We start from the raw sequence: 24,783 nt of genomic DNA on the forward strand, positions 1-24,783 counted from the left end.
ACAGGGTGTCCGTGATCAATGTGCAGTTCAAAGGTTAGTGTGCTTTGAAGGTTAATTGGCCACATAACAGTGGGGCAGTAGGATTCTTACACAAGATTATAACAAACTAACATTAAAAAATATCAGGTTCCGTAATGTTTCTTCTCTAATCTTTGCTGCATTTCCACATCTATAGGTCAGTTTGAACAAAGGGCTAAACATAATGGTAATGTACAATAATGCAAATTATGCAAATAATAATAAAAATAATAATGAAAAGATAATTAGAATAATGTTTTACTATAAATAATGTGGAAAAAACAGGAGGTTCATCTTGGCTCTTGATAAATACATGATTATGTAATTGATCAATGTACAGTTTGTAAGTTCATTTGTTTATCTACAGTACAAAATAAATGCCCATGTTTTTGCTACCACATTATATAAATAGAAGGGGAAAAAAGAAGAAGAAAAAAAAAACTAAAAAAAACAGCCTCGCTTGTCAGAGGGTTTATTGGTTCTTAAATGTCTCTTTACCTTTAAGAGAGTTTTACAGTACTTCCGGGTTAGAGGGCGGAGTGGACAAGTCCAAAACATTCGTGAGTAACGCCAGAGACGGGCTCTGGTAACGCGTTGTTGCGACAGAACCACAATCTGTCAAGTAATGCTGTCGTGAATTAATTGCTATTTATGAATCAGGTTTGGTTTTTTCGACCTTATATTTTAACATAAAATAATATTATGTTAACATAACATAAAATCTGCGTAAAGAGCTTTAGTGGCTGCCGCTTTGTGATTTTGTTATTCAGACAGTGTATGAGTGTGACCTGTGCAGCTGTAAAACAGCCATGTGTTACTTCAGCTGCAGACTGTTGTTGGCTGCATTACAAGTGCACTTGACCTTATTGCAGTTACAGGTTCAATATGAGAAGACTGTACCTTGACATTTACAGCCGAATTAAGCCATTTTTTATGCAAAGACAATAATTTAAGATGCATTTATTTTAATACGTTCTACAGCCTTAGTGTGTTGATTGATTTTTAAAATGTTACTTTTCTTGGGTCATTTAAACCACTTTAAAATAAATGTAGAAATAACCGTTTGAATATATAAATTATCTTTAGCCTTAACATTTCAACGAAACTCATTCAGTCTATTTCTGTTCTTTCATTTCAAAGGCAAATATAGTTATACAATATAGCGTTGTTCATATTTGATTTTTAAAGATGAATTTTTTTTTGTTTGTTTTTTTGTCAGAGCCTTTGCATGGAAAAAGCAGTGTAGTATTATTATAATATACTCTTTGTAATCAAATCATGCAATGATCTTACAAAACAAATAGGTCTAAGGCGTGAATTAGGTACCTTATTGTATATATAATACCAATACCTTCAAGGTTTGGCCTCAGAATAATTTTAAATGTCCTTATTATGTCTTTTACTGAAAATTCCTTAATTATACGTTTCGGTAATGACATGTAACTAAGATAAAATGTGTAAATGTGCCTTGTGTAGGAATGTGCGTGATAAGATGAAAATAACAGAACTTAATTTGAGTTTTGTTTTGTCAGGATGGCCTCCTTCGGCTGGAAGCGTAAGGTGGGGGAGAGAGTTTCCAAGACGACGGTGGAGCAGTTTCAGCAGGACTCAGAGAAGGTGGATGATGAGGGTGATGTGGAGAAGGAGGGAGTTGATTGGTTGCACGTGATCAAACGGCGGCGAGAGGTGCTGCTGGAGGATTGTGCTGTCAAGAGCAAGAGACTAAAGGATGAAGGAGCGCTGCTCGCCGAGCAGGGCAGGTAGGTGTTTGTGTGCTTGTTAAATCCAAATGTCTAATTCCAGCAATACCAGCTGTTTTTAAAGTCAGCATGAAGCGGAAGTTGCGATTTGTCTTTTCTTCCCTATTGTGATTTATATTCGAGTGAATTCGCTTCTTGAACAAGAAAAAATGTAGAGCAGGACTTGATTTTGTCCACCGGTGATTGATTGGATGGTTGAATCATTGTGGCTTGCTATTTGCTGTGATCGGATAATTTCTCATTAATGCAATTATCTAATCAACCAATCACATGGCAGTTGCTTCAATGCATTTAGGGGTGTGGTCCTGGTCAAGACAATCTCCTGAACTCCAAACTGAATGTCAGAATGGGAAAGAAAGGTGATTTAAGCAATTTTGAGCGTGGCATGGTTGTTGGTGCCAGACGGGCTGGTCTGAGTATTTCACAATCTGCTCAGTTACTGGGATTTTCACACACAACCATTTCTAGGGTTTACAAAGAATGGCGTGAAAAGGGAAAAACATCCAGTATGCGGCAGTCCTGGGGGTGAAAATGCCTTGTTGATGCTAGAGGTCAGAGGAGAATGGGCCGACTGATTCAAGCTGATAGAAGAGCAACTTTGACTGAAATAACCACTCGTTACAACCGAGGTATGCAGCAAAGCATTTGTGAAGCCACAACATGCACAACCTTGAGGCGGATGGGCTACAACAGCAGAAGACCCCACCAGGTACCACTCATCTCCACTACAAATAGGAAAAAGAGGCTACAATTTGCACAAGCTCACCAAAATTGGACAGTTGAAGACTGGAAAAATGTTGCCTGGTCTGATGAGTCTCGATTTCTGTTGAGACATTCAGATGGTAGAGTCAGAATTTGGCGTAAACAGAATGAGAACATGGATCCATCATGCCTTGTTACCACTGTGCAGGCTGGTGGTGGTGGTGTAATGGTGTGGGGGATGTTTTCTTGGCACACTTTAGGCCCCTTAGTGTTAATTGGGCATCGTTTAAATGCCACGGCCTACCTGAGCATTGTTTCTGACCATGTCCATCCCTTTATGACCACCATGTACCCATCCTCTGATGGCTACATCCAGCAGGATAATGCACCATGTCACAAAGTTCGAATCATTTCAAATTGGTTTCTTGAACATGACAATGAGTTCACTGTACTAAAATGGCCCCCACAGTCACCAGATCTCAACCCAATAGAGCATCTTTGGGATGTGGTGGAACGGGAGCTTCGTGCCCTGGATGTGCATCCCACAAATCTCCATCAACTGCAAGATGCTATCCTATCAATATGGGCCAACATTTCTAAAGAATGCTTTCAGCACCTTGTTGAATCAATGCCACGTAGAATTAAGGCAGTTCTGAAGGCGAAAGGGGGTCAAACACAGTATTAGTATGGTGTTCCTAATAATCCTTTAGGTGAGTGTATATAGTGTATATGACTTTCTTCTTTCAGACGAATACAATCGGAGTTATATAAAAAATATCCTGGCTCTTCCAAGCTTGATAATGGCAGGGAATTGCAACCAACAGTTTGAAGCTCACAAAAGTGAATCCATCCATCGTAAACAAACTCCAAACAGCTCTGGGGCGTTAATAAAGGCCTTCTGAAGCAAAGCGATGAGTTTGCATAAGAAAAATATTCATATTTAAAACTTTAAAGTAAAATGACTTGCTTCTGGCCAAATTCAAATGAATCATTTGATACAATGCAGTTTTTGTACATGTTTTGTACATTGTACCTATTTTTAAAAAAACACCTGCATGTAATTACATCTGTAATTCATTTCTGTAATGACATCTATAATTACACTGTTGATCCTTCCCTCAACCCACCCTTAAACCTAACCGTACCTTAATCTCACCTCAATAACAGTAAAAGTGTTTTGCAATACAACATGAACACAATAAGTACGTTGTACCTGTTTTTTTTTCATTGTATTTATTGTAATGTAAGTACATAATATTTAATGACCTAATATAAAGTGTGACTAAGCTATCTGCTTGATTTTAAATGATAGGCCCCATTTTAAGGTAGGCCTGTGAAAAACTCTTCTCTCATCTTACCTGATTTTGTCTCTTTTTCCACACTATATAGGCAAGTGCCAGGCACAACCCTTCCAGGAAAACAGACTGACAGCTATTTCGCCTTTTACGGTTATTCATCTGTTAGTTGTTATTTAAGCAGGTCAATGCATTGGCCAGCAACATGACACAGCGGTTATTGTCAATGATAAAAACAGAGTTTGAATTCATCAGCCAATAATCTAAGCGGCTGGTCTTATGTCAGGAGTAGGGAACCTTTTTTCACAAAAGAGACGGTTTTGTTTCAATGCATTTTTTCGAAAGAGCTAATGCAAAAACTAATTAACTAAAAACTAAACACCTTTTTTAACTGCATTCTCTGCTAACCCCTGCTGTGTGAACTGGACTGGACAGCAGTGCAAAGGAACCGCTGTGTGCTTCATTTTCTTTCGGTAACTTACAGAGATGGAGATAGGAGCTGTGTCTGTCATCTGAAGGTTTCAGATTCAGTCTCTATCTTCCATAGAAGTCTGCAGTGTGACACAAATGCTTCGCTCTCCACTCAGATATAAAAGCTGCTGTCGGGTAATTTAGATTTGACGAGCCCCATGATTTTGGTCAAAGACCATGGGCTCTCAAGCACAGGTCTAAGGTTATCAATTATAACAGTACCGCATTCATCCAACAGATGGGGCTGTGGGTTCACTATGGACTTACTGCATGTGGATGTCACTTGTTTGGTTCAAGGAGTTCACTAAATGTGCTGTCTCAAACAAATCTATCATATGGCTTCAGAAGACTTGAAATACAGTGCAGAAGTTGAATGGAGTATGATACTTTTCATGGTGCCATTTTTGGTATTTTTGAGCTTGACAGATCAGATGCTCATTCAATTTATTTATTTTTTGTTACTTTTTTCAATTAAATGTATGGGTTTACTGACCTTTTGAGATCAGCCAACTACTTACATTATCCATCCTGGATGAAAACATAGATAGCTCAGGTTAGCAAGGATAAAGGTGTTTAATATATCACTTTTCAAAGCAAATCTTGTACTTTTATATATCTGATGTAGAAAAAAAGATAACATCCGTGTACTTTTATTGACATACATTCTGTCAGTGACTTTGGATGTCATTTATTAAGCCTAACACCAGCTGAAGAGGCCTAGACAGGAGTTCAGTGCAGCTCGTAGAAGCTGAACATTTTAGCACTCAAATGAGACTTTCAGTTTTAGCATGTCTGTGAAAAGCTCAACTGGCGGTCATGAAGCAAGACTGAGTGTATTGCTGAAAGGTAATACACTCCAACTTGTGCATTTTGCTTTAGTTATTTATTTCCTTAGATAATAAGTAATTATGTCATTGTTTAATATGCACTTTCTGTTCCTGAGGCAGCATTTCTTATATGAATCACTGCATCAGGTGTGTCTGTATAAACATTACGATAGTCCTTACAAAGGATGAGACGGAGAGGGAAAAGGGCTTCTTTCTCAAGTTTCTCATCCTTTTATCACTTAACCAGAACAATAAGTCAAATTAGGCCACTTGTTTTCTCAGCGTCCAAAGAAAGGCTATAAACGTCATAGCCAGCAAGCGCTTGGAGAGGATAAAAGAATAGCTTGAATTTACTGGAAGATGGTTTAGAGACGTGGATTAAAAACAAGCTGCCATTATTGCGGCCTTACCCTGTTAAGCCTTAACAAGTCCATGAGAGGTCAGGGTAGAGTGTCACTCTTCAATTTTACAACCTTTTAGCTCCTTTTCTTCTCCATAGCTCTCTGTCTTTAGATTCTTTAAGACTGTAGTCTGAAATGTTGTTTAATGGCATGATTAAGCAGCACTTTGGCTCTAACTGTGTAATAGTGTGCTGTAGGTCGCTGCCGCTCGTGATGTGATTGCTGTAGCACTATGCCAATATTTGTTGCACCTGTTTTTCAGAGGAATTAAAGATGTTTGCCAGAAATGTGATGATGTCTCTAAGGTTTTGATAGCAGCTGGTCTTTAGTGGGATGTTGAATTTATTTATTGCCAGATCAAGTCAAGTAAATGACAGGGCCACTGGTTTTAGTGTTTGTGTATAATGAATTACCCCTGCGGCTCTCTTTGCTAAGGACAGTTTGTCCCTGTAGTGGCTGCAGATTTGTTGTTTTGCGTTTGATCAAGACAGTCTTAAAGTTGGGCTCATAATGTTGTCTTAACACAGCAGGTAACCGTGCACTGCAGTGTAGTGCTTTGAGTGTAATATATACAATTATTTTGTATATATAAATACACGCATATGCATGTATACATTTAAGAAATATTTGCATGTTTATACTGTGTGTATATATATATATATATATGTATATATATGTATATGTATAAATAATTTATATTATATATATAAATATTTTTTATATAAATATAAAAAAATTCTTAAATATATACACGCATGTTTTTATTTTGGATGCGATTAATCGTTGCCCAGCACTAGTTTTTTTTTTAAATAATTATAATTATAGATAACTGGTGATGTTGTTGGTGAAAATGTACATGGTTCAACTCTGCTGGTTTTTGTACCTGTTTATTCATCCTGTTCAATTGTTCATTCATCCCTGTTTATTGCATTTGGACTTTTTTCATACAATGATTTTCAATTAAAAAAATGTGGAAAAATAGATTTGAACACTACATTACATGTCTTTTTTTGCTTTTTGTTAAGTGGCCCATTTAACTGTGAAGGGCAAAAATAGCGCTGTGTTACCAGGGAGGACTTAAATAGAAAAGGGTTATCTAGGCTCATCCGACCTTGGTACAGTCATACATACATCATTATTCTCTGAGAATGTTAATCTAGACCCTAATAGATTTGAATGTTCAGTATTTCAGTTCAGTACAGTACTGGAGATCTGGAACACATTGAAATTGGTAGAGGATCCATAAAATACACACATTTACATATGAACTTTACAGTTAGATTGTGTAAGTGCTCATATAATCAATTTAGGCTATGTTTTATACTATCTGAATAGGAAGATAGCATTACTTTTAGAAGTCCATCTATCCCTCTGAGATTTTTATTGTAGAAATGCAGCGTCTTTCTGGAGCCATCAAGGAATATTCCATCAAAAGTTTACATTTTGTCTTTTAGAAGACACTTTTTATCAGAATGATTAACCATACATATTTCATAAAAGCCAACCATATTTGCAGTAGAGTTGTAGAGATGCTACAGCAGGTAACTTGAAGTGACTCATTCACATTCTTTCGAAGCCATTATGGCTGGGGTCAGTGACCATACCCCCTTAAACAATGATCCTGGCTTATGCTTTACACCAGTAAGTGAAACCCCAGCAGCCCCTGAAGAGGCGTGTTGCCCCGGCGACTCTTGTAATCAAGTTCTTTGGAGAATAAGTGGATTGTGATGAGGAAATTACATGGAGCTGGAGGACAGTGGGTGCAGGTCAGCACAATGCACTCACTATGAGACTGCATTTAATAACTTTTTGCTGGTGCATATAAATGTTGTATTGGTATCCAGCAGTATTACCATGCGTATTTCAAACCCTGTAGAACAAGTTACTTATTGATCTGCATGGGATTTTTGAAAGTTGGCTTTTCTCAGGAATTTGCCTACTTTGTCATTTAACCCTGAGTCCCATTAGTTATCCCAGTATTGACATGACATTCAACTTTTACTTTTTGGTAGGATTTTTCTTTCTTATAAACTTCCACTCAGTTAGAGATCAAGGCTTACACCATAGTTACTGAATATAAACTGTTGCATGGTGTAGAACTGCAGTTCTACAGTAACTTGTTAAAACAAAACTCTACCATTTTAATATGTGAAAATAATTTAGTATCTGACCTTTTGCCATGTGACTTTAGTGTGAACAGTTAGGTTGGAAATAATTTTTTTATGTAATTTGTTATAATTAGCTGTTTGATTTACATTTGGTCTGAAATGTTGTGACACTTGCGTTGAACAGTGTCAATAAAAGTTCAAATGTTCATGCATAATTTTAAGACTGGAAGGTACTTTTTTTCTTTTTTTTTACACTAAATTATACATTAAACAAAACGTTCAGTTTAGGAGAGTTGCCTTTTTTTGACCAGTGTGTGACCCAAATTTTAAAAAGGGCATGTGAACGCCCTCTTAATCCTTGTCTCGTTGATGTTTAGTTGTCTTCAATGAAAAAGTGACAGGACAGATGGCTTGTGTCTCCTGTCACTAATGTTGACACATGTTGGAGCTTTTCCGCTATTAGTGGAGCTATTTCCTGGATGACATTCGTTTCGAGTTAAACTTTCCTGCAATACATTATTAAGTGGAATGAGACCATTTTTAAGTTTCCTTTGCAGAATTGATTATAAATGTTTATACATCTGTAATTTAAGTTCCGAAAGTGCCAACAGGCCAGATTTTGCTGCCAAACATCAGAAAACACAACAGTAGGTGATCTATTATTACCTAGTCAGCATATTCCTAATGCTGGACTGAACTTTAATATCCATCTCTTGCTGATGAATTTGTTCTTTGTTTTTTTTCTTAAGCATAATCAGTGATATTAAGACTTAATGCTCCAATGTTATTAAATTCCTCATTTTTTGTCCTTATATTATCTGCCTTTTTAAATTAAAAACTGATTAAGTTTCCAGGGGGTTCCTGAAATATTGATGGCTCAGCAGGGAAAGTCTAATGCATAGTTACAAAGTGAAGGACAAATAGTACTTTGACACTGTAGTGTCATAGTGCCACTTACATTAGGGATGATGGTAATAGTTAATAACATCTCTCGGCTTCACATGACCAATGGCTCTACATGGCTATAATGACAACATACCAGGCTCCAGCACATTGAACTGTGATGTTGTAGATGTTTTGCTAGCTCAGTGCATCATTGGCTGTTTACGCTAACCCTTGTACCCAAGTCTAATTTTCTACTCTTTTTTGTGTCTTCACATAACATGACCTTTTACATTGGGTCAATATCAGACTTCGGTCAATAATGTCTGATATGGAAAACTTGCTTCTGTCGTAATATGATCAAAATTAGGGATGTGCACCATGTTGACTAATTTCCTTAACATTTAAACAGAAATTTTGTAACCGACTAGTCCAAGAAACCCTCAGAAGACAGTCCAAAAAAAACAAAAACAGTCTGTAATCTGTATGTGATCCATTTGAAATAGGCTACTTAGTCTTTGAATCAAACAAATCCCATGCTGGAAAATATATATATTTTTTTTTTTATTATAATTTGAAATTAGAGTAAAAATTTCCTAAATTTATTAATTTTCATTTTACATCTATTGCTACTGTTGAAAGCAAGTGAAACCAATATTTTAAACAAATATATTTGTGCACCTTTATGTGTAATACTTCATATAGTGCAATTAATAAATAATTGTAATATTTATGCCATGGGTAAATCAAACAGACAATTATGATGAATGTTGATGTTCCATAAGATTAACTTAAAAATTGGATATCTGACCTAACCATTTACACTGAGGTCATACTTATCTAAAGCATTTCTACTTATGAAAATGGCTTCGAATTTGAAATGTCAGACTCAAATATAATTTTGCACAGTGCCATCCGAGAAACCAGATCTCTATCACATGCAAAGGAACAACTACAGAGTTGTCACTTTATAGATGCTCTCATGCATCTATAAATTTTGCTCAGCTCCAACTGTTGCAAGTGCATTTAGTTCACCGTTGTGTTTGTGAGTCTGTCTGTGTGCCTTCTTCCTGTTTCATATTGTCTCTGTTCTCATCGCAAATGCCCAAGATCTTGTACAGTAGAGTTATTCATAACCTTTGTATAATGAGAAATCTAATATGAGGATTTCATTCATGTTCAGTAATGAAGATATTTCACATAATTTAAACATAAAGACCTGACAGAGACGCTGTATGTTTTCTTACATCCTTTTTAATGAGGTGGAGTCATGAATTGCCTCCATGTCATTTTTCACACAATACCACACCCAAACACACTTTCACACTATCACATAGCTACAGCAGCACGTTTTTTTGTGGCAATTCTGACAAGAAAAACTGCAAAATGTTTTTGCAAACATCTGTCACAATCTTTCTTTTCCATTAATAACACACAATAAGATAGTGATAGAGCATATTTGTTTTTTAAAACTACTTATTAGCTGGCTGACCTGGCTGAGAGTTCTATATATATATAGTATCAGTATAAAGTTGTATTTACAATTTTTTGTTACTTGTGAAAAGATTACAGGACGTACACCTTTCCTCATACCTACGCCCTCTTTTGCAGGTACAGTAACACTATGTACTTTTTGCCTTTCCATACAGGCTTATGACGTGTTTCACAATCACGTACCTGGAAAACATCTAGTAAATTCTTTGTAAATGACTTTGAGGGTTTTTTTTTTTTTCTTTTACCCAAGGGTGATTTGATGAATTCTTTCATAGGAAGTCCTTATCTATCTCACCATTTACCACAGGACTTTGTAAAAAAGTCCCTAGCACTTATGTTTAATCACTGTACATTATTTGCATGATAAACACAGACATGGCACAGATTAAAGAAACTGGACCGTTTTATGGACTCTCAGAAAAACAGCATGCTGTATTTGCACAGCTGATGTTTAACACTAGTTAAGTTTCCCATTGTGCAAATACAGGAACTGCTTCTGTGAAGAGGAGGTGACTGTGACAGACGGTCATGTTTAACTCTTCGTGTTTCATCATTGTCTGCATTAATCCCTCATTTGTTGTCCAACACTAATGATTTTCAGCTGTGCACTCACTAACAAGCATCATCTCACCTGTATATATGTTGGGTTCTGTTTCAGTGCAGTGTTGTCAGTATGTGGATGTTGCTATGTTGCTGTACCCATTGGATTTATTAAATGTTATCTTCTTCTTCGTGCTCGTTACTACAACCACCAGCGTGACAGTGACTGCCTGGTCTGGGGAATTATGGGAAGCTGCATGGCCTTAAAGGTCTTTAATTTAATGTGGTAATGAGGTCTGACCCTGACCCCTGAATTTTCAACAAGAGACGTTATATGAAATTTGAACTTGACATTTCAACCTTTGTGACGTAGGTGCAGTAATTGCTTTGGTTTTCTTAGAAGGCTGCATTTTCTGACATGAAACATAAGTTTATTTTCAAAACAGTTGATCTATCATTCAAACAGTTCCCAATTAACCACCAAGAAATCTTTGTTTCTTTCACAATTAATTGACAAGCAGGGTAAACTTGTTTCATTTTTATTTTATTTTTACCCCTACTATGATGAAATAGTAAAACACTTATTTATACTCATTTGCCAGTTTGCTTTTTCTGCAAGGAAAGAGAACAAGAGAAGACTTGCAGTTACATGTGTGAAACCCGTCGACAAATATCCTGTTTTTACCCCATGCATACCTTACACAGGGAATGTTGCTCAGTCTGCCAGAATCATTGTGAAGATCTGTGAGTGTGTGTGTACATTGTCAAAATTAATGTTCTTCTCAGTTTTTTTTTTTTTTTATTGTGTGTGTGTATTATATATTTAGCATTCTGAACCAGAAATCTCTTATATTTAAGCCTAGAATCATATATTTGTCTTTATTGCCAAGATTGACTGTGTTGGAGAAAGTTACTTTTAAAAGTATTGTGATACATTGTTGCGTAAAAAAAATGAGCTAATTGTTACTTTTAATGAAAAGTAATGCATTACATTTTCTCACCTGGCTGGACTTGCTTGTTTTATAATAGTAAAAAAAGTTATATTTTTGGCAAATATAAAGGCCCTTTCAACACTCTTTAGCAATAAAAACAAAACAAAAAATGAAACCAATATGATGTTTATCTAAAGTAATTTTTGCAATTAGCATTGATGAATTGGATCATCGAAGGTCAGCAGCAAATACATTGGTTAATAAAGTGAGATTAAATACATAAAGTACAGTATATTTAATTGCTGGTTTGTAATTTTTTGCCTAATGGTTTGCATTTCACTTTTTATTCATTTTGAGAAAATTCTGAATCTGTTTTTGTGAAAAGTTGAGATAGGTAAATGCATGCTCACATTTAGTCTAGAACAGGCTTCCTGAAATCCAGCCCAACCTCCAACAATGAAGATTGAATTATTCTCCAAGTCGACATCTTCATAGGCCACTCAAAATGCTTGCTTTGTTTGGTCATCACTATTTCTGCTCTCTTTACTAAAATTGCTCTTTTTGACTCTAATTACTAAAATTGACACTTTTTTTCTAATACTTGCCATTGACTAGATTAGCTGAAAGATGTATTTGCGTCATCTATTGAATCAGTTTTTAATTTTCTTTTCATTCAGCCCAACAAATATTTGTTGTGCTAGTGGTATGAATAAGACCATTTACTGGCAATTTTTTCATTTTTTCATTTGGTCTTGTATAATAATTGAAATTGCATTTGTCATATGAATCCACCTTGATAATAACTATTTTTACATGCTAGAGCGCGGGTGTTTGATCCTTTAAATGAAAATTGATAGGAGTATTTTCTGTATATGTGTTTGCTCTAGAAACTGGGAGGCATTGAAGAGGTGGGACGACGCTCTTCAGCTTACACCAGATGATGCCGTTCTGTATGAGATGAAGTCACAGGTAAAAACGAAAAACACACTATAAATTTTTTTTTGTTTATACACACTATAAAATTGATGGTTATTCTGCAATAGTGGAATATACTGCAGATGTAGAGTCACACAGCTGTTATGCTGACACAATCTTTTCCTCGCTTCTCTCTTTTTCTCTTGCTGTTATTTTCATTTCCTCCTCCCCCAGTTTCACTCTTCAAACACACTCCCTATCTCTGGCTTTATAACAGAACTTTTTGACATTTAGTTTTTTCCCCACATATTCTCTCTTCTCTTCTCTCACAGTAATGGGCTGGTAGTGCACAAACAAACTGTGTCTTACAGAGAGAACACTATGGACATACTGTACCTCTCCTTCACTCTGGATGGAAGGAGAACTCTGCAAATTTTAGACATCAGTCATGACAATACAGCCCGCTTCAGCATAAATAAATAGTACCATTTAGCTGATGCTTTCTTGTGTCTTAATGTAGGGAAATCCCCACTGGGTTTAAGAGTCTTGCTCAAGAACACAGTGGTTCTCAAACAAGGTTATTACAGTATGTCGTTAACTTACCAGTTCATGAGTCAGATTTACTTCCCATCGGACCTCGGATCCTTTGTGTTACTCGGAGCTTAGACATGTAACCATCTGTCTACCACCTCTGTTTTGTGGAGAATTATGTTGAAGTTGAACACAATGAAAGGTTAAAAACAAGCAAATTGAAGTAGTGCTTCAAACTTGTTGCTGCTTTTCTTTTATTACCATGTATGACTGATAATTAAATTGAATGAATGAATAAATATTATACATCTGTTATTATTTAAAAAAAAAAATCTGTAGGCACAATTCATATAAGTCAAGTCAAGTCAAGTCAAGTCAAGTCAAGTCAAGTCAAGTCAAGTCAAGTCAAGTCAAGTCAAGTCAAGTCAAGTCAAGTCAAGTCAAGTCAAGTCAAGTCAAGTCAAGTCAAGTCAAGTCAAGTCAAGTCAAGTCAAGTCAAGTGCGATTTTTAACAATGTAGATTGTTCCAAAGCAGCTTTAAATTGATAATAGGAAATTAAAGTAAAGTGTTTTGGCTTTATAGCAGCTCTAGAATAAAGTTATTGTTCAGCTAAAGTTAGTTTGATTGATTCACTTCCGTCGCAACGATCATTAGTTATTAACTTAGGGGCCGCTAACACGACACCGTTTTAACAGAAAACTCTTAAGTTCTTTCTGCGCAAAAACGCGAACCAGTGAGAACACCAATGGCGTGCACATGCACATTACGAGTTCAGTCTATATAGGTATGCGCGTTTGAATATATGTGCTCAGGCATGTAGTCCTTCCCTACAAATCAACCCTCAACATACTACTTGTCTGGCCTTAAAATTAATAATACAGAATTTTTATCACTTCCATGTAGCCACGCGAACCGGAATTATCCCGACAACACTTTATCTGTAGAGAGGTAAAGGGAGGGATAGGTAAATGTCATTTCACTCATTTAAATTTTTAGATAAAAACCTTTTAAGACCATAAGATATGAAGCAAATTCCAAAAATAAAGTGAAATAAAATGTGTGACTGATGTTGAAAGTGGCAGTTGCGCAATATAAATGTATTATTCATATTTTGTTATTCACTGAATGTTGGTTAAAGTAATGCCAGAACAGAGTCATTGAGCTTGCTTCAGCTAATAGTAGGCTGTTTCTGAAAAAGTTCAACTTTATAGATCACATGAACATGTTAGCAATTTGTAATGAATATTAAACCTGTTTTATGATGATGTATGACAGCATTAAAGGGTTATTTTACTCAAAAATGAAAATTCTGTCAGTAATTACTCACCCTCATGTTGTTCCACACCCGTAAGACTTTCATTCATCTTCGGAACACAAATTAAGATATTTTTGATGAAGGAGTGAGCCAGCTCTCAGATTTCATCAAAAATAACTTAATTTGTGTTCCGAAGAAGAGCGAAAGTCTAACGGGTGTGGAACAACATGAGGGTGAGTAATTACTGACAGAATTTTCATTTTTGGGTAAAATAACCCTTTTATGCTGTCATACATCATCATAAAACAGGTTTAATATTCATTACAAATTGCTAACATGTTCATGTGATCTATAAAGTTGAACTTTTTCAGAAACAGTATGACCATTTCTGAAATGACCTTTATGACCGTATAATGTGCCGGGAAAAGAAAAGAAAAAACAGTTTGACAACCCTCCAGACGGGCTGCTCCTTTCAGCGTTAACTGGAGCAACGTCTTTATCCAGTGACTTTGTTGACAAGCGGCTGCTCTACACAAATCACATGGTATACATGCAACAACAACAAAAAGCATACCCTAAAAAAGACTGTATTATTGTTCAGATGGCAAAGTTAACAAATCTGTCGCCCAATTGTTTCCGGCTATGATAAGCCAAAGATGCCTATTATTTTCCATTTCCATTTTTTACCTCATTCACTCGTCTTACCTTTAATATCCTGTCTTTTGCACTCTCTTCTGTCCATTATCCACTCCCATGATCTCATCTCAGCTTTAGCTCTGACAGTCAAAATGAGAGTCTGCTGATAGGACATTACAGGATCTTGGATTTGGCACAGACATAGAATTTTTCTGTTGATCATTTTCATCCCTTTGACAACTGAATAGAATTTAATTTTACACTTGACAGAGGGTATTGATAGATTTTATTATGTAATCGTAATAAATATTAATTTCTCTCCTATCTATCAGGATTAGTCACAAGTATGTTTTGTCATTTTAACGTCATTTTAAGCGATAAGAAAATTCAGTGACAAATGAGAAGAGGCCAATTAAGACTAGAATTTCATGATTTAATATGTTTGCAATATAAGCACTTCAAGAATTGTCTTGGATTGCAATATTTGTTTTTCTCTCTTTTATTTGACTTCAGTGGCCTGTACAAAGTTTACTGAATGGCTCTAAATGTAGATGTTTGCGTACTTGCTTAGTCACACACACACACACACACACACACACACACACACACACACACACACACACACACACACACACACATACACACGTGCTTTAGAAATACATATATGCATGTTCAATGGCTCAGCTGCTCATTGAGCTGAGTACACAAACACACTTGTTTACTCGTTAATATCACTAACATAAAACAGATTGCATCCAGTAGCAGTCATTGCATCTAGTCACTTGGTCTTTTCTATCCACTTGTGACCCTGTTTTTTCTTTCTCATCCTTTCACAGTCTCTTTTTCCGTATATCTCTCCCTCCATTATTGCTCACTTTTTATAATCTCCACTTTCATCGCTCTTCATCTTATCTTTGGCGTAAGTGTATTGTCTTTGATGTCTCTGTAACCCTGTCTTTTGCAGTGTTGTTTTTCATGGCACAGAAGAGTGTGCGTTGAATGACAGGTTGGACTCTGCGCACCTTTTAAGTGATTGAATTCCTGATTATATGTCCTATCAAAGCAATAACAGATGCATGTTTTCTCATCTAGTTCTCTCATTCAGAGATCTAACACAGTCTCGTTATGTGGGTGTAAACTCCAGAAACTAGATAAAGCCGAAATCAAATAGTCTATGTGAAACTCTGAATGTGATATAACAGGTTTTACAATACAAATGGGTCTCTGTAGTTTTGCAAAAAAGCAGTATGTGCATTTAAACACATTCTTTGCCATAAGATATACTTGAGAAAGTGTTAAAAAGAGGGAATCAATGGAAAATGGTATGAATTTGTTTATGACTTGTTTATTTTAGCTAAAGCTTATTATATTTAATAATAAATAACATCACCAAATAATATCACTGTAAACAAAAGCCTTGCGTTCCTTGAATGGATGGCAGTCAGTGAAGCTTCACTATTGGTCAAACATATAGTATTGGTGCATTTAAGTCTTGTCAGAATGATTGAATTTATGAGTTGAGCGCACATGAACGACAGCGTAAAGTCATAGTTACCAGAAGAAAACTCTGGATTTTCTTTCAAATTGCTATTGATCATAACACATCATTGTGTGAATGTTGACGTTTACACTTTTTTCACTGAACACCTAATGTGCATTCTTTGCTTTTCTTTGTTGATTTACTTTTCTTCTGTCCTAAAAGCTTCCTGTCAATATGAAATTGTCCAGTCAGTCTGTTTTATTCTGAACAAAATCACTTGAACGTACATCATGTCATTATGATTTCCCAGAAGCACTTGAGTGCAGCATAGGTCAGGGTTTTGTTTCAGTGCCGGTCACAAGGCTGTCCTTATTTTCCCTTTCTTGTAAACCGAAGTAGTGACCTTTTCCTGGCTGATCTCATGATCATGTATACGGGGACTCGGGGAGTCACCTGAAAAGAACGAGAAGGTGTTTGTGTCTCTCTCTCATTAGTAATCTGATCACATTGGAGCAGTTGGTTGGCTCTGGTATTGCCCTGATCGATCTACAAGCAATGTTTGCCATCAAGTTGAATTTGCAGAAAGTTTATTTTTAATTTCCCTTCTCAGTTTGTCCTCTCTTCTCTCCCACCACGTTCCCAGCATCTGCTTATTACACACCTGTTCAATGGTGACGCTTACCTCAACATGTGAATTTAACGTTTTTCAGCCTGCCTGCAAATTTAGAACCAAACCTGCTGGAAATTAAGATTACAGCCCAGTTTTGTCCTTTAACTGCTCTTACCCTGGCAACACCCTGTGTTGTATAAAGCTGGTGTTTACTTTGATTATTGGTCTGACCTGAATTAAAAGACTTTAAGTAAATAAAACTCCACAATGGAAACATCTGTGATGCAAGAACATCCCTGTGTTGCCACGTAGTGCGGTGTTTGCTTACTCATTGTCATTTATATTGTCTCTCACTTTTGACGTGGATGTTTAGCAACGTGATAACACTTTATTGATGTTTAAAATAAAATGTTAAATTACATCAGCTTGGTAACTGATGTAACTGAGTAGATATGAATTGAGCTGCTTAGACTTGACATTAATTTGTAGGCCAAACTTGAAGTCTAATTCAGTTGCGATATCTCAAATTCTCTTAAGTGCTTTTTATTCAGTATTTTTGGGTATCTGACTAAAATTAGGTCTGTGGTGAAATAACTTTTTTTGTTCGTATACAGTATGAAATAGTTGTATGCTTAATAAGTTGCTAACAATGTTCTACAATAGCTGCTGTAAATTGCATAAATCGGATTTTTGTCACGGCTGGAGTACACCACAACGTTTGCCCACATTTTGCAACCTGGAGGAATGCAACCCATTCTGAATATTTTGAGCAGTCAGCGACAGATTTCACTGAAAATCAAATAGTGTATGAGAGTGTATTTTTATTTATTTTTTGCTTCAGACTAACATGTTGGTATTGATGTGATATTTTAAGTCAATTTTAGAACACATATTGCTTTCATCTATCATGCATCTCCTAGCAGCGAGGCTCGTGTTTTTGTGTGAGTTTGTTGTGTTCAGAACGACTTTAAAGTCTGGTAGTGTGTGATGCTCCTCAGTCATTTGGTTTATGAAGCCCAGTTTTTTTCTGTAACCATTTACAAAGTTGCCAACTGTATGATGCCTAGTGTTTTAAAATCTGTTCAGAATCTGTTCAAAAAATTGTGCTGAGAATATTTCAAGAGGTGAGTCTGTAACCTTTTAATGTGTAATCCTTAGGTGTTGATCACCCTTCAAGAGGTGTTCCTGGCTGTGCAGTCTGCAGAGATGGCCACCAAACTCCGCCCCCTCTGGTGGGAGGCGTGGCAAACTCTGGGCCGCGCTCAAATAAGTCTTGGCGAAGTGGAGCTAGTAAGTATGAGCTACATCATAGTCAGCCATAGTCAGTTATCTAGTCCAGTGTTTCCCAACCACTGTGCTCGCCAGCTGAGAATAGTCTTAGTCTTTGCCGCCTAGTCTATAAGCAAATATAGTGTTTATAAATATCCTGTGCAGAGCACTTCATCTTTTGTATCATGAAATTTTGATCATGAGATTTCAACAACAAGAAAACTGTGCGCCCATATAGCTACAATAAATTGTATATCCTGTACGTTGATGAAAACGTAATGAGATGCACGTACTGCCTCAAATGCTGTTCCAGTGACAAACTATATCTGTCATTCGCTAGTCAAAAACCTTGTAACTTAACTAAATTTTAGGTTGAATTTCATAAAATGTTAATATTAATGACACATGCAAGTGTCTGACCATAGCTACAGTATATAAAGCCACTATACCAACTTCGACGACAGTGTTTTATTAAATACAAGGTTTCTGATATGTAAATTTGTTGTTTTATCATCACCAACAACATCATACTTATTGTGTTCCTACCTGTTCCTAAAAGTTTCACATTAAATGTGTGTACTAATTTTTATTTAGCCTAATATCTAGATTTATATGCCATTTAAAGCAATATATGTTTGTGCAATTTTGTCATATTTTTATATAGTGGTGTGCCGTGGGATTTTTTACTTATCAAAATTGTGCCTTGGCAAAAAAAAGGTTGGGAAACACTGATCTAGTCAGTCCTGTTTAAGCTCCAAGTATACAGTTAAATCAGCCCCAACGGGTCTTAACAATGATAGAACCACTGCAACATTTTCTGCATGTTGTTGTTGTTTTTTCTTTTTTAAGAGAACCCACTAAAAAAAAGTCATAGTTCTGTTCATTTTTAATAGCGCACAGTGTATAATAAGTGTCTTACATAAAAATATTGATACCATATGTCTTAACTTGTAATTTTCTTACTTATTGTGAAAATTACTGTGCAAAAATAAAATAAGAATAAACAGAGAGAGCTGATATTGACAGAGACAGAAACATCATATTACTATATACACTATATACAACACACAAGTTCACTTAAAAATAAGAGTTGTTATATATGTTTTAGGCCTATTCAATGTTAAAAAAAAATGGCTTTCATGTATACTGCAATGTTGAATGGCTATAAATACAAATTTCACCCCCAAAAATTGACACAAACAATATTTTAATAAGTACCCCATCAGTAGCCCTATTTAGCCTGTATAAACCGCCAACCGTGGGAGTCAATTTATTAGGTGATGAACTGTTTCCACACAAGCAGTTTATTCAGCATACATGAAGCATCTCTTCCACTGTAAACAGAACAACCTATAGTCTTCCAGTCGTGTTATGGTATCGGTGTCTTTGTCGCATGTTAGAACAACATTCCTGTCTGAAAATTTTATCCTAACTATATCTCTACTCCTAAACCTAACCCTACCCATAAGTTATCCGTAAAACCAGAGGGAAAGCATGGGTGAATAACATGTAGAAGCACCTAACCTTGACATAAACTGTAAACTTGTCCCTTAAAACTGATTGGTTGATTGGAATGTTGTTCCAGGATCAACAAAGATGTTGCACTCTGTGAAATCAGGTTCTGCATCTTTGTCAGTCAGTATAAGGTGCTTCTGCCACTTATCCATCACTCAGATCAAGCGTCATTGTGATGAAGTGTGTAGTTCAGTACATCCAAGCCCAGGAGCATGGAAGAGTACTTGAAGAGGAACACTGCCACACCTTACATGCCCCGACCTGTGTGTGATTGTGTGCATTAGACACAAATGCTTAATGAAAGAAAACCTTGCAGATCCAACAGTTCTTTGGCTAGTAACTACTAGTGTGTGTGCGGGTGTGTGTATAATCTAAACACTCATCGCACACACTGAGCTTGACATGTTGGCTAGAGTTTGAAAAAATACTTTACTACTTTGGGCTGAGCATGCCATGTCAAGTCAATAACCAAAGAGAAAAATAACCTGAGGATCGAGGAGGACTAATGTTTACGTTCCGTGATTTTTAAGAGGGCTTTCATTTTTTGCAGGATCATGGAACAGATTATTATTATATTGTGTCATTGTAAAGCTCACACTATGAAGTTAATGCGTTGTTTAAACTTTTGAATCTGTGCTGCTAACTTGTAATCACTTTAAAATGAGGATTGTCTCCATTCATTTAACTGTGATTAGCATTTACCTTGATTCTGATTCATATTATCTGCCGTTTTTAATCACGTTATTGCATAATAGAAAGAGAAAAACGGCTCATATAACTGTGTTTCAATGTAAAAATCATTCCAGCCAACATAAGATTAAAATCCAATCAGTTTTACCACATTTAATTATGCTGTTCCTGGAAATCTAGTGTTCATTCCAATGGAAAGTTCTGTAAAGTTTGTTTGAGCGATAAATTAAGAGACTGGTGATTAAGTGTCAGTTGTTTTTCTTTCCTGTAATAATATATTTCCAGATATGTTTGCACAAAAGGTGTAGCAAATTTTTTCTTAGAAATTACTGTTATTTTATTTCCTGGGCGTTCTGTTTTATTTAAAATTGCAGTGAAACTGAAAAAAGCAACAGATCAGTTCTTCCATATAGTGATGTACATCGAGTGAAAAAAACAAACAAAAAGTACTTTGAGGCAGATCTGAATGAGATCTTGCGGTCAGTTTTGAAGGGACAGGCTTTAAGAGATCTAAATGATTGGAGAAGTCCGAAGTAAATCACCAGAGAGTAAGTCTGCTATTTCTCCAGAAGATCCTTATGACATTTTTTATATTATTAAAAATTACGATGTAAAAAAAATGAAATGTTTCGATGTTTTTTAAATGAAACGTGCATGGATCAATTACAATAATATCAAGATGCATTTGGAAAATAGATGAATTTCTGTTTCATGTTGACATTCCTATGCTATTGTTATAACCACATAAAAATGTCAAGTAACTTTTGTTTATGGACACACACACACACACACACACACACACACACACACAAACATAAGCATCTTGTAGGATTCAGCACTATTGAGTTTGATGAGTAAGTCACCCAGCAAAATAGAATGAATCTGTTCCATGACTTCATCACAACTGTTGAAATCATCTCTGTTAAATCAATCAGGACCCTGGAGGAGAAAAGGTCTCCCAAAGCCATCAGATGGCTTTATTCCTCATTAAAGGTTTTCTTTTTGACAAGGGCTGGATTCTTGGCTCTTGCTCACACTGCCTCTTATATTCTTCCTCTTTCAGGCAGATATGTGATCTAGTGTTTCTGTTGAAAGAGTTGATCATTACTTTGTAGATTGTTGAGTCAATAGGGCAATTATGAAGGTAAAGCACCCCACTAAATCCTATTTATGAATTCATTATTTGCTCAGAGAGCAAATGTCTTCCTTTCTCTCTCTTGAGAAAGTGGTTGCAGTTGCTGTTTTTTGTATGCAAGCATGGATGATGTGATCTGTTAAGGCTTATTATCAGCCCATAGTTTTATTGAGCTGAAACCACATGCCTGTTTCATTTATAACTGTTATTTTTTGAAGTGGGTTTTTGGGAAGAAATGGGAAATGTCTTTTTGTGCAAGTGGAGTTGTTTTAGTACATGTTCAGTTATCCCAGAAGGCTGCAGAGGTTTATTTTATCTTGAGAACTAGTGAGAAGTCGTGAATGCTTCGGTTTGAATGTGGAATAAACATCTGTTCATGTTCATTTTGGAGGGTAAGTGACCATTGAAGTGCAGTGCAGTACTGAGTCTGTGCATGTTATATTTTAGCAGAGTTAACATTCAGTGTGTCGCTGCTTTTGGTCATATCAAACATTTACATTGACGATAAACAGGAATAGTTTGGGTCACAAAGCACGAAAACATGATAAGGCAAAAGTGATACCAATTATTTCATGTTTTTATTTCAATTTAAAGTTGTTTTGAAATCTAAAGTATATTAAATTGAAAAATTTTAATTATACCATTTTGTTATACTGTATCACCCATATCTATATCATTCACACTAATGTTCAAAGGTTTTTTTAAAGAAATGAATACTTTTATTCAGCAAGAATGCATAAAAATAAAACACTAAGTGCAAACAGCCCACCTTGTTGGCAGAGGCTATTTACACTAACTCCTCCCACTGACGCCTGGTAGGGCCACTAATTTCACAATATTACTGTTTTTACTGCATTTTTGATCAAATAAATGCATCCTTAGTGAGCAAAAGAGATTTCTTTCAGAAACATTAAAAAAAAACTGTACCGACCCCAAAATTTTGAACAGTACGGTATATCTACATCTATGCATTTTGCATGTAGTTTCACCTTTGCCTTATGTTTCATGTTCCCTGTGTGTGTTCCAGGCTGTACGGTCCTTCCAAGTGGCGGTGCACCTGCATCCGTCTGAGCGCCTCCTCTGGGAGGAAGACCTAAGCTGGGCCTTACAGCTCCGGGAGAAGCAACAAGCTCTCCGTGAAAGGGCGACACAGGAAGAAGACGCCCGAAGGCTCCTTGTGGAAGCTCCAGAGCTAAAGAGCGATTATGATTTTGAAAGCGATGAAGTGATTGAGGCTTGCACAGCCATGGCTGATAGACAGAAAAAATATGAGGACTTAAAGAAAACGGCGGTTGTTGTGGACACATGTGGGGTGACCAAAGAGGTGGTTGTCGAGGATGACAACAAACCCACTTCATCCTCACAGAGTGTTTTAGTCAAGGCACGAGGACTCTGAGGGAAATGGAGGCTGTTTTTGTGTCTCCTCATCGGTGTATTTTGTTTAGATTATGTATACTGTTGATTTGATAATCCAGGGTTCTGATTGGCTTCCTCATAGTGTTCAACACAGTTGTTCAACTATCCCCAGTGAATTTGTAAAGTGAGCACCAGATTCCCAGAAGAATCTGAAATGCTTCTGGATAATTATCACTCAAACAAGAGCATAAATTCCTTCCTTTTACTGAAGCATTCTGTTGTTATTTCATCGCTTTCAAGTTCTCAAAATAGCAGAGAAATCACTTTTTAATGTACACACTTGATTAGGAATGTCATTCCCAGTCGGCTTTGTTTCAGTCTCGTTTTATGTGAGATGTGAGCCCTCGCTGGGACCAGAGTGCTGTTATAGCAGCGTGAAACTCTGATGTGCCCGGACTGAGTGGGAAGAGCATGATACACACACTTGCTCCATTACCTATTTACAGACTATTGGTGTTTAGTTAGTGCTACTTAGAAATGGAGTAGCAGTATTATAGTCATTGGTTAAACTCTGAGCTAAAGGTCATGCAGAAGAGAGAAGTCATGCAGGGAGTGATATGATTTTTTGTCTGTCTAGAGATCTAGATCTAGAGAGATAGTAGAAAACAACCCATTAGTTAATGTGCTTTATTATAATAATTAATAATTTTTTATTTAGTTTTTTGGTGGTGAAATTCTTAAAATCTTTACGTAACCCATTCCTGTCTAAGGCCTGGGTTATTCACACAGATCAGAATGCGTTTTGCATACCAATGCGCTGCTTTTCCATTGTTCTTGTCATGTAAACATGCTAGACAGACATGTTTGACTGTTCCGCTTCGACTTGCACATGACATGGCATTCTAAAAATGCAGCATTCAAGTTAAAAGAGGTTCAGCTTTTAAAAATGCACCTCTTGACCTCACATATTTTTTTTACTCATTTTTAAACTCCAAATAAATTTACACAGAATGCATTTTTGCATTATACTTTTCCATTGGTTTTCCGTGTAAACATGCCATGGACATGTTAAACCATTCCACTCGCATCTTTTCCAGCTTCTTGCACGTTCTGAAATTGTTTAAAATATTATTTTTTTCATTGACTGCCCTCCTTCTCACGTTTTTAAATCCCCAAAAAATTGTTCTGTAAATGGCCTCAGGTCATTTTTTGGTAAAATATTGTGCAACAGGTTTTGATCCAGAAGGTGTCATTCACACAGAAAGCCCCACCACCACCACCTCCGTATTTTGAATGTCTCTCAGACACACCTATTTTATGCCTGGTATCAGGCTGTCCAAGATGAAAGATGACCAATCGTGCTGATTTCTGTGGCTCCTTTAATCGTACAACGAGAGAGGTTCAAAGATGGCCGTTGTCACTGTCTTGCGACCAAAGTAAGATAGTCTGCGATAATGTTCAGACAGTGTCAGAAAGTTTGCATGATCATCTCACAGTGTGTTTGCTGCTACACCCTACGTCTACTGACTAGCTAATAAAAATGCGACATGAAATGGCACATGGTTACCTCAAGCTCCATTTGTAAGATTGTCATGCCAAATTAGCTTCTTTTCCGTGGCCATGACAAGTGTTGGTGCACAAAGTGCTTTACAATATTCCGTTACTCCCTAAAAAAGTAACTAACTGCGTTATTTAGTGACTTTTTATGGAAAGTAATGCATTAAGTTACTTTTGCCTTACCTTTTTTCATCTAGGCTGGGCTGTTTGTCTGCTTTTATAACAACAAAAAAATGATATTTCTGGCATATTTAAAGGCCCTTTCACACCAAAAGTGAAATGAATAAGCCTCAGGCTGAAGGAAATGCAAATTACACCTGTACAGTGGAGGGCGCAGTTCAAACAAACAAGCCTTTCCGCTCTGCTTCTGGAACACAGAAGAATAGGACACAGGAGAAGTAAA

General features: G+C 36.4%; 1 protein-coding gene across 1 annotated transcript; it reads left to right on the plus strand.

Moving 5' to 3' along the window:
* Positions 1 to 544: 544 nt before the first annotated feature.
* On the plus strand, positions 545 to 23,086 carry ttc33 (tetratricopeptide repeat domain 33). Its single transcript, XM_079870848.1, has 5 exons — positions 545 to 678; positions 1,551 to 1,778; positions 12,318 to 12,399; positions 18,017 to 18,148; positions 22,495 to 23,086. The coding sequence occupies exons 2-5, from the start codon at positions 1,552 to 1,554 to the stop codon at positions 22,861 to 22,863; spliced, it is 810 nt and encodes a 269-aa protein (XP_079726974.1). The 5' UTR covers positions 545 to 678; position 1,551; the 3' UTR covers positions 22,864 to 23,086.
* Positions 23,087 to 24,783: the final 1,697 nt, after the last annotated feature.

The sequence above is a fragment of the Squalius cephalus genome (assembly GCF_949319135.1).
Source record: "Squalius cephalus genome assembly, chromosome: 5".
Classification (NCBI taxonomy): domain Eukaryota; kingdom Metazoa; phylum Chordata; class Actinopteri; order Cypriniformes; family Leuciscidae; genus Squalius; species Squalius cephalus.

Coding starts and splice junctions, on each gene's coding strand:
- ttc33 (XM_079870848.1), top strand. CDS start 1,552: ATGGCCTCCTTCGGCTGGAAGCGTAAGGTGGGGGAGAGAGTTTCCAAG. Junction 12,400..18,016: donor TGTATGAGATGAAGTCACAG/GTAAAAACGAAA, acceptor TGTAATCCTTAG/GTGTTGATCACCCTTCAAGA. Junction 18,149..22,494: donor GTCTTGGCGAAGTGGAGCTA/GTAAGTATGAGC, acceptor TGTGTGTTCCAG/GCTGTACGGTCCTTCCAAGT.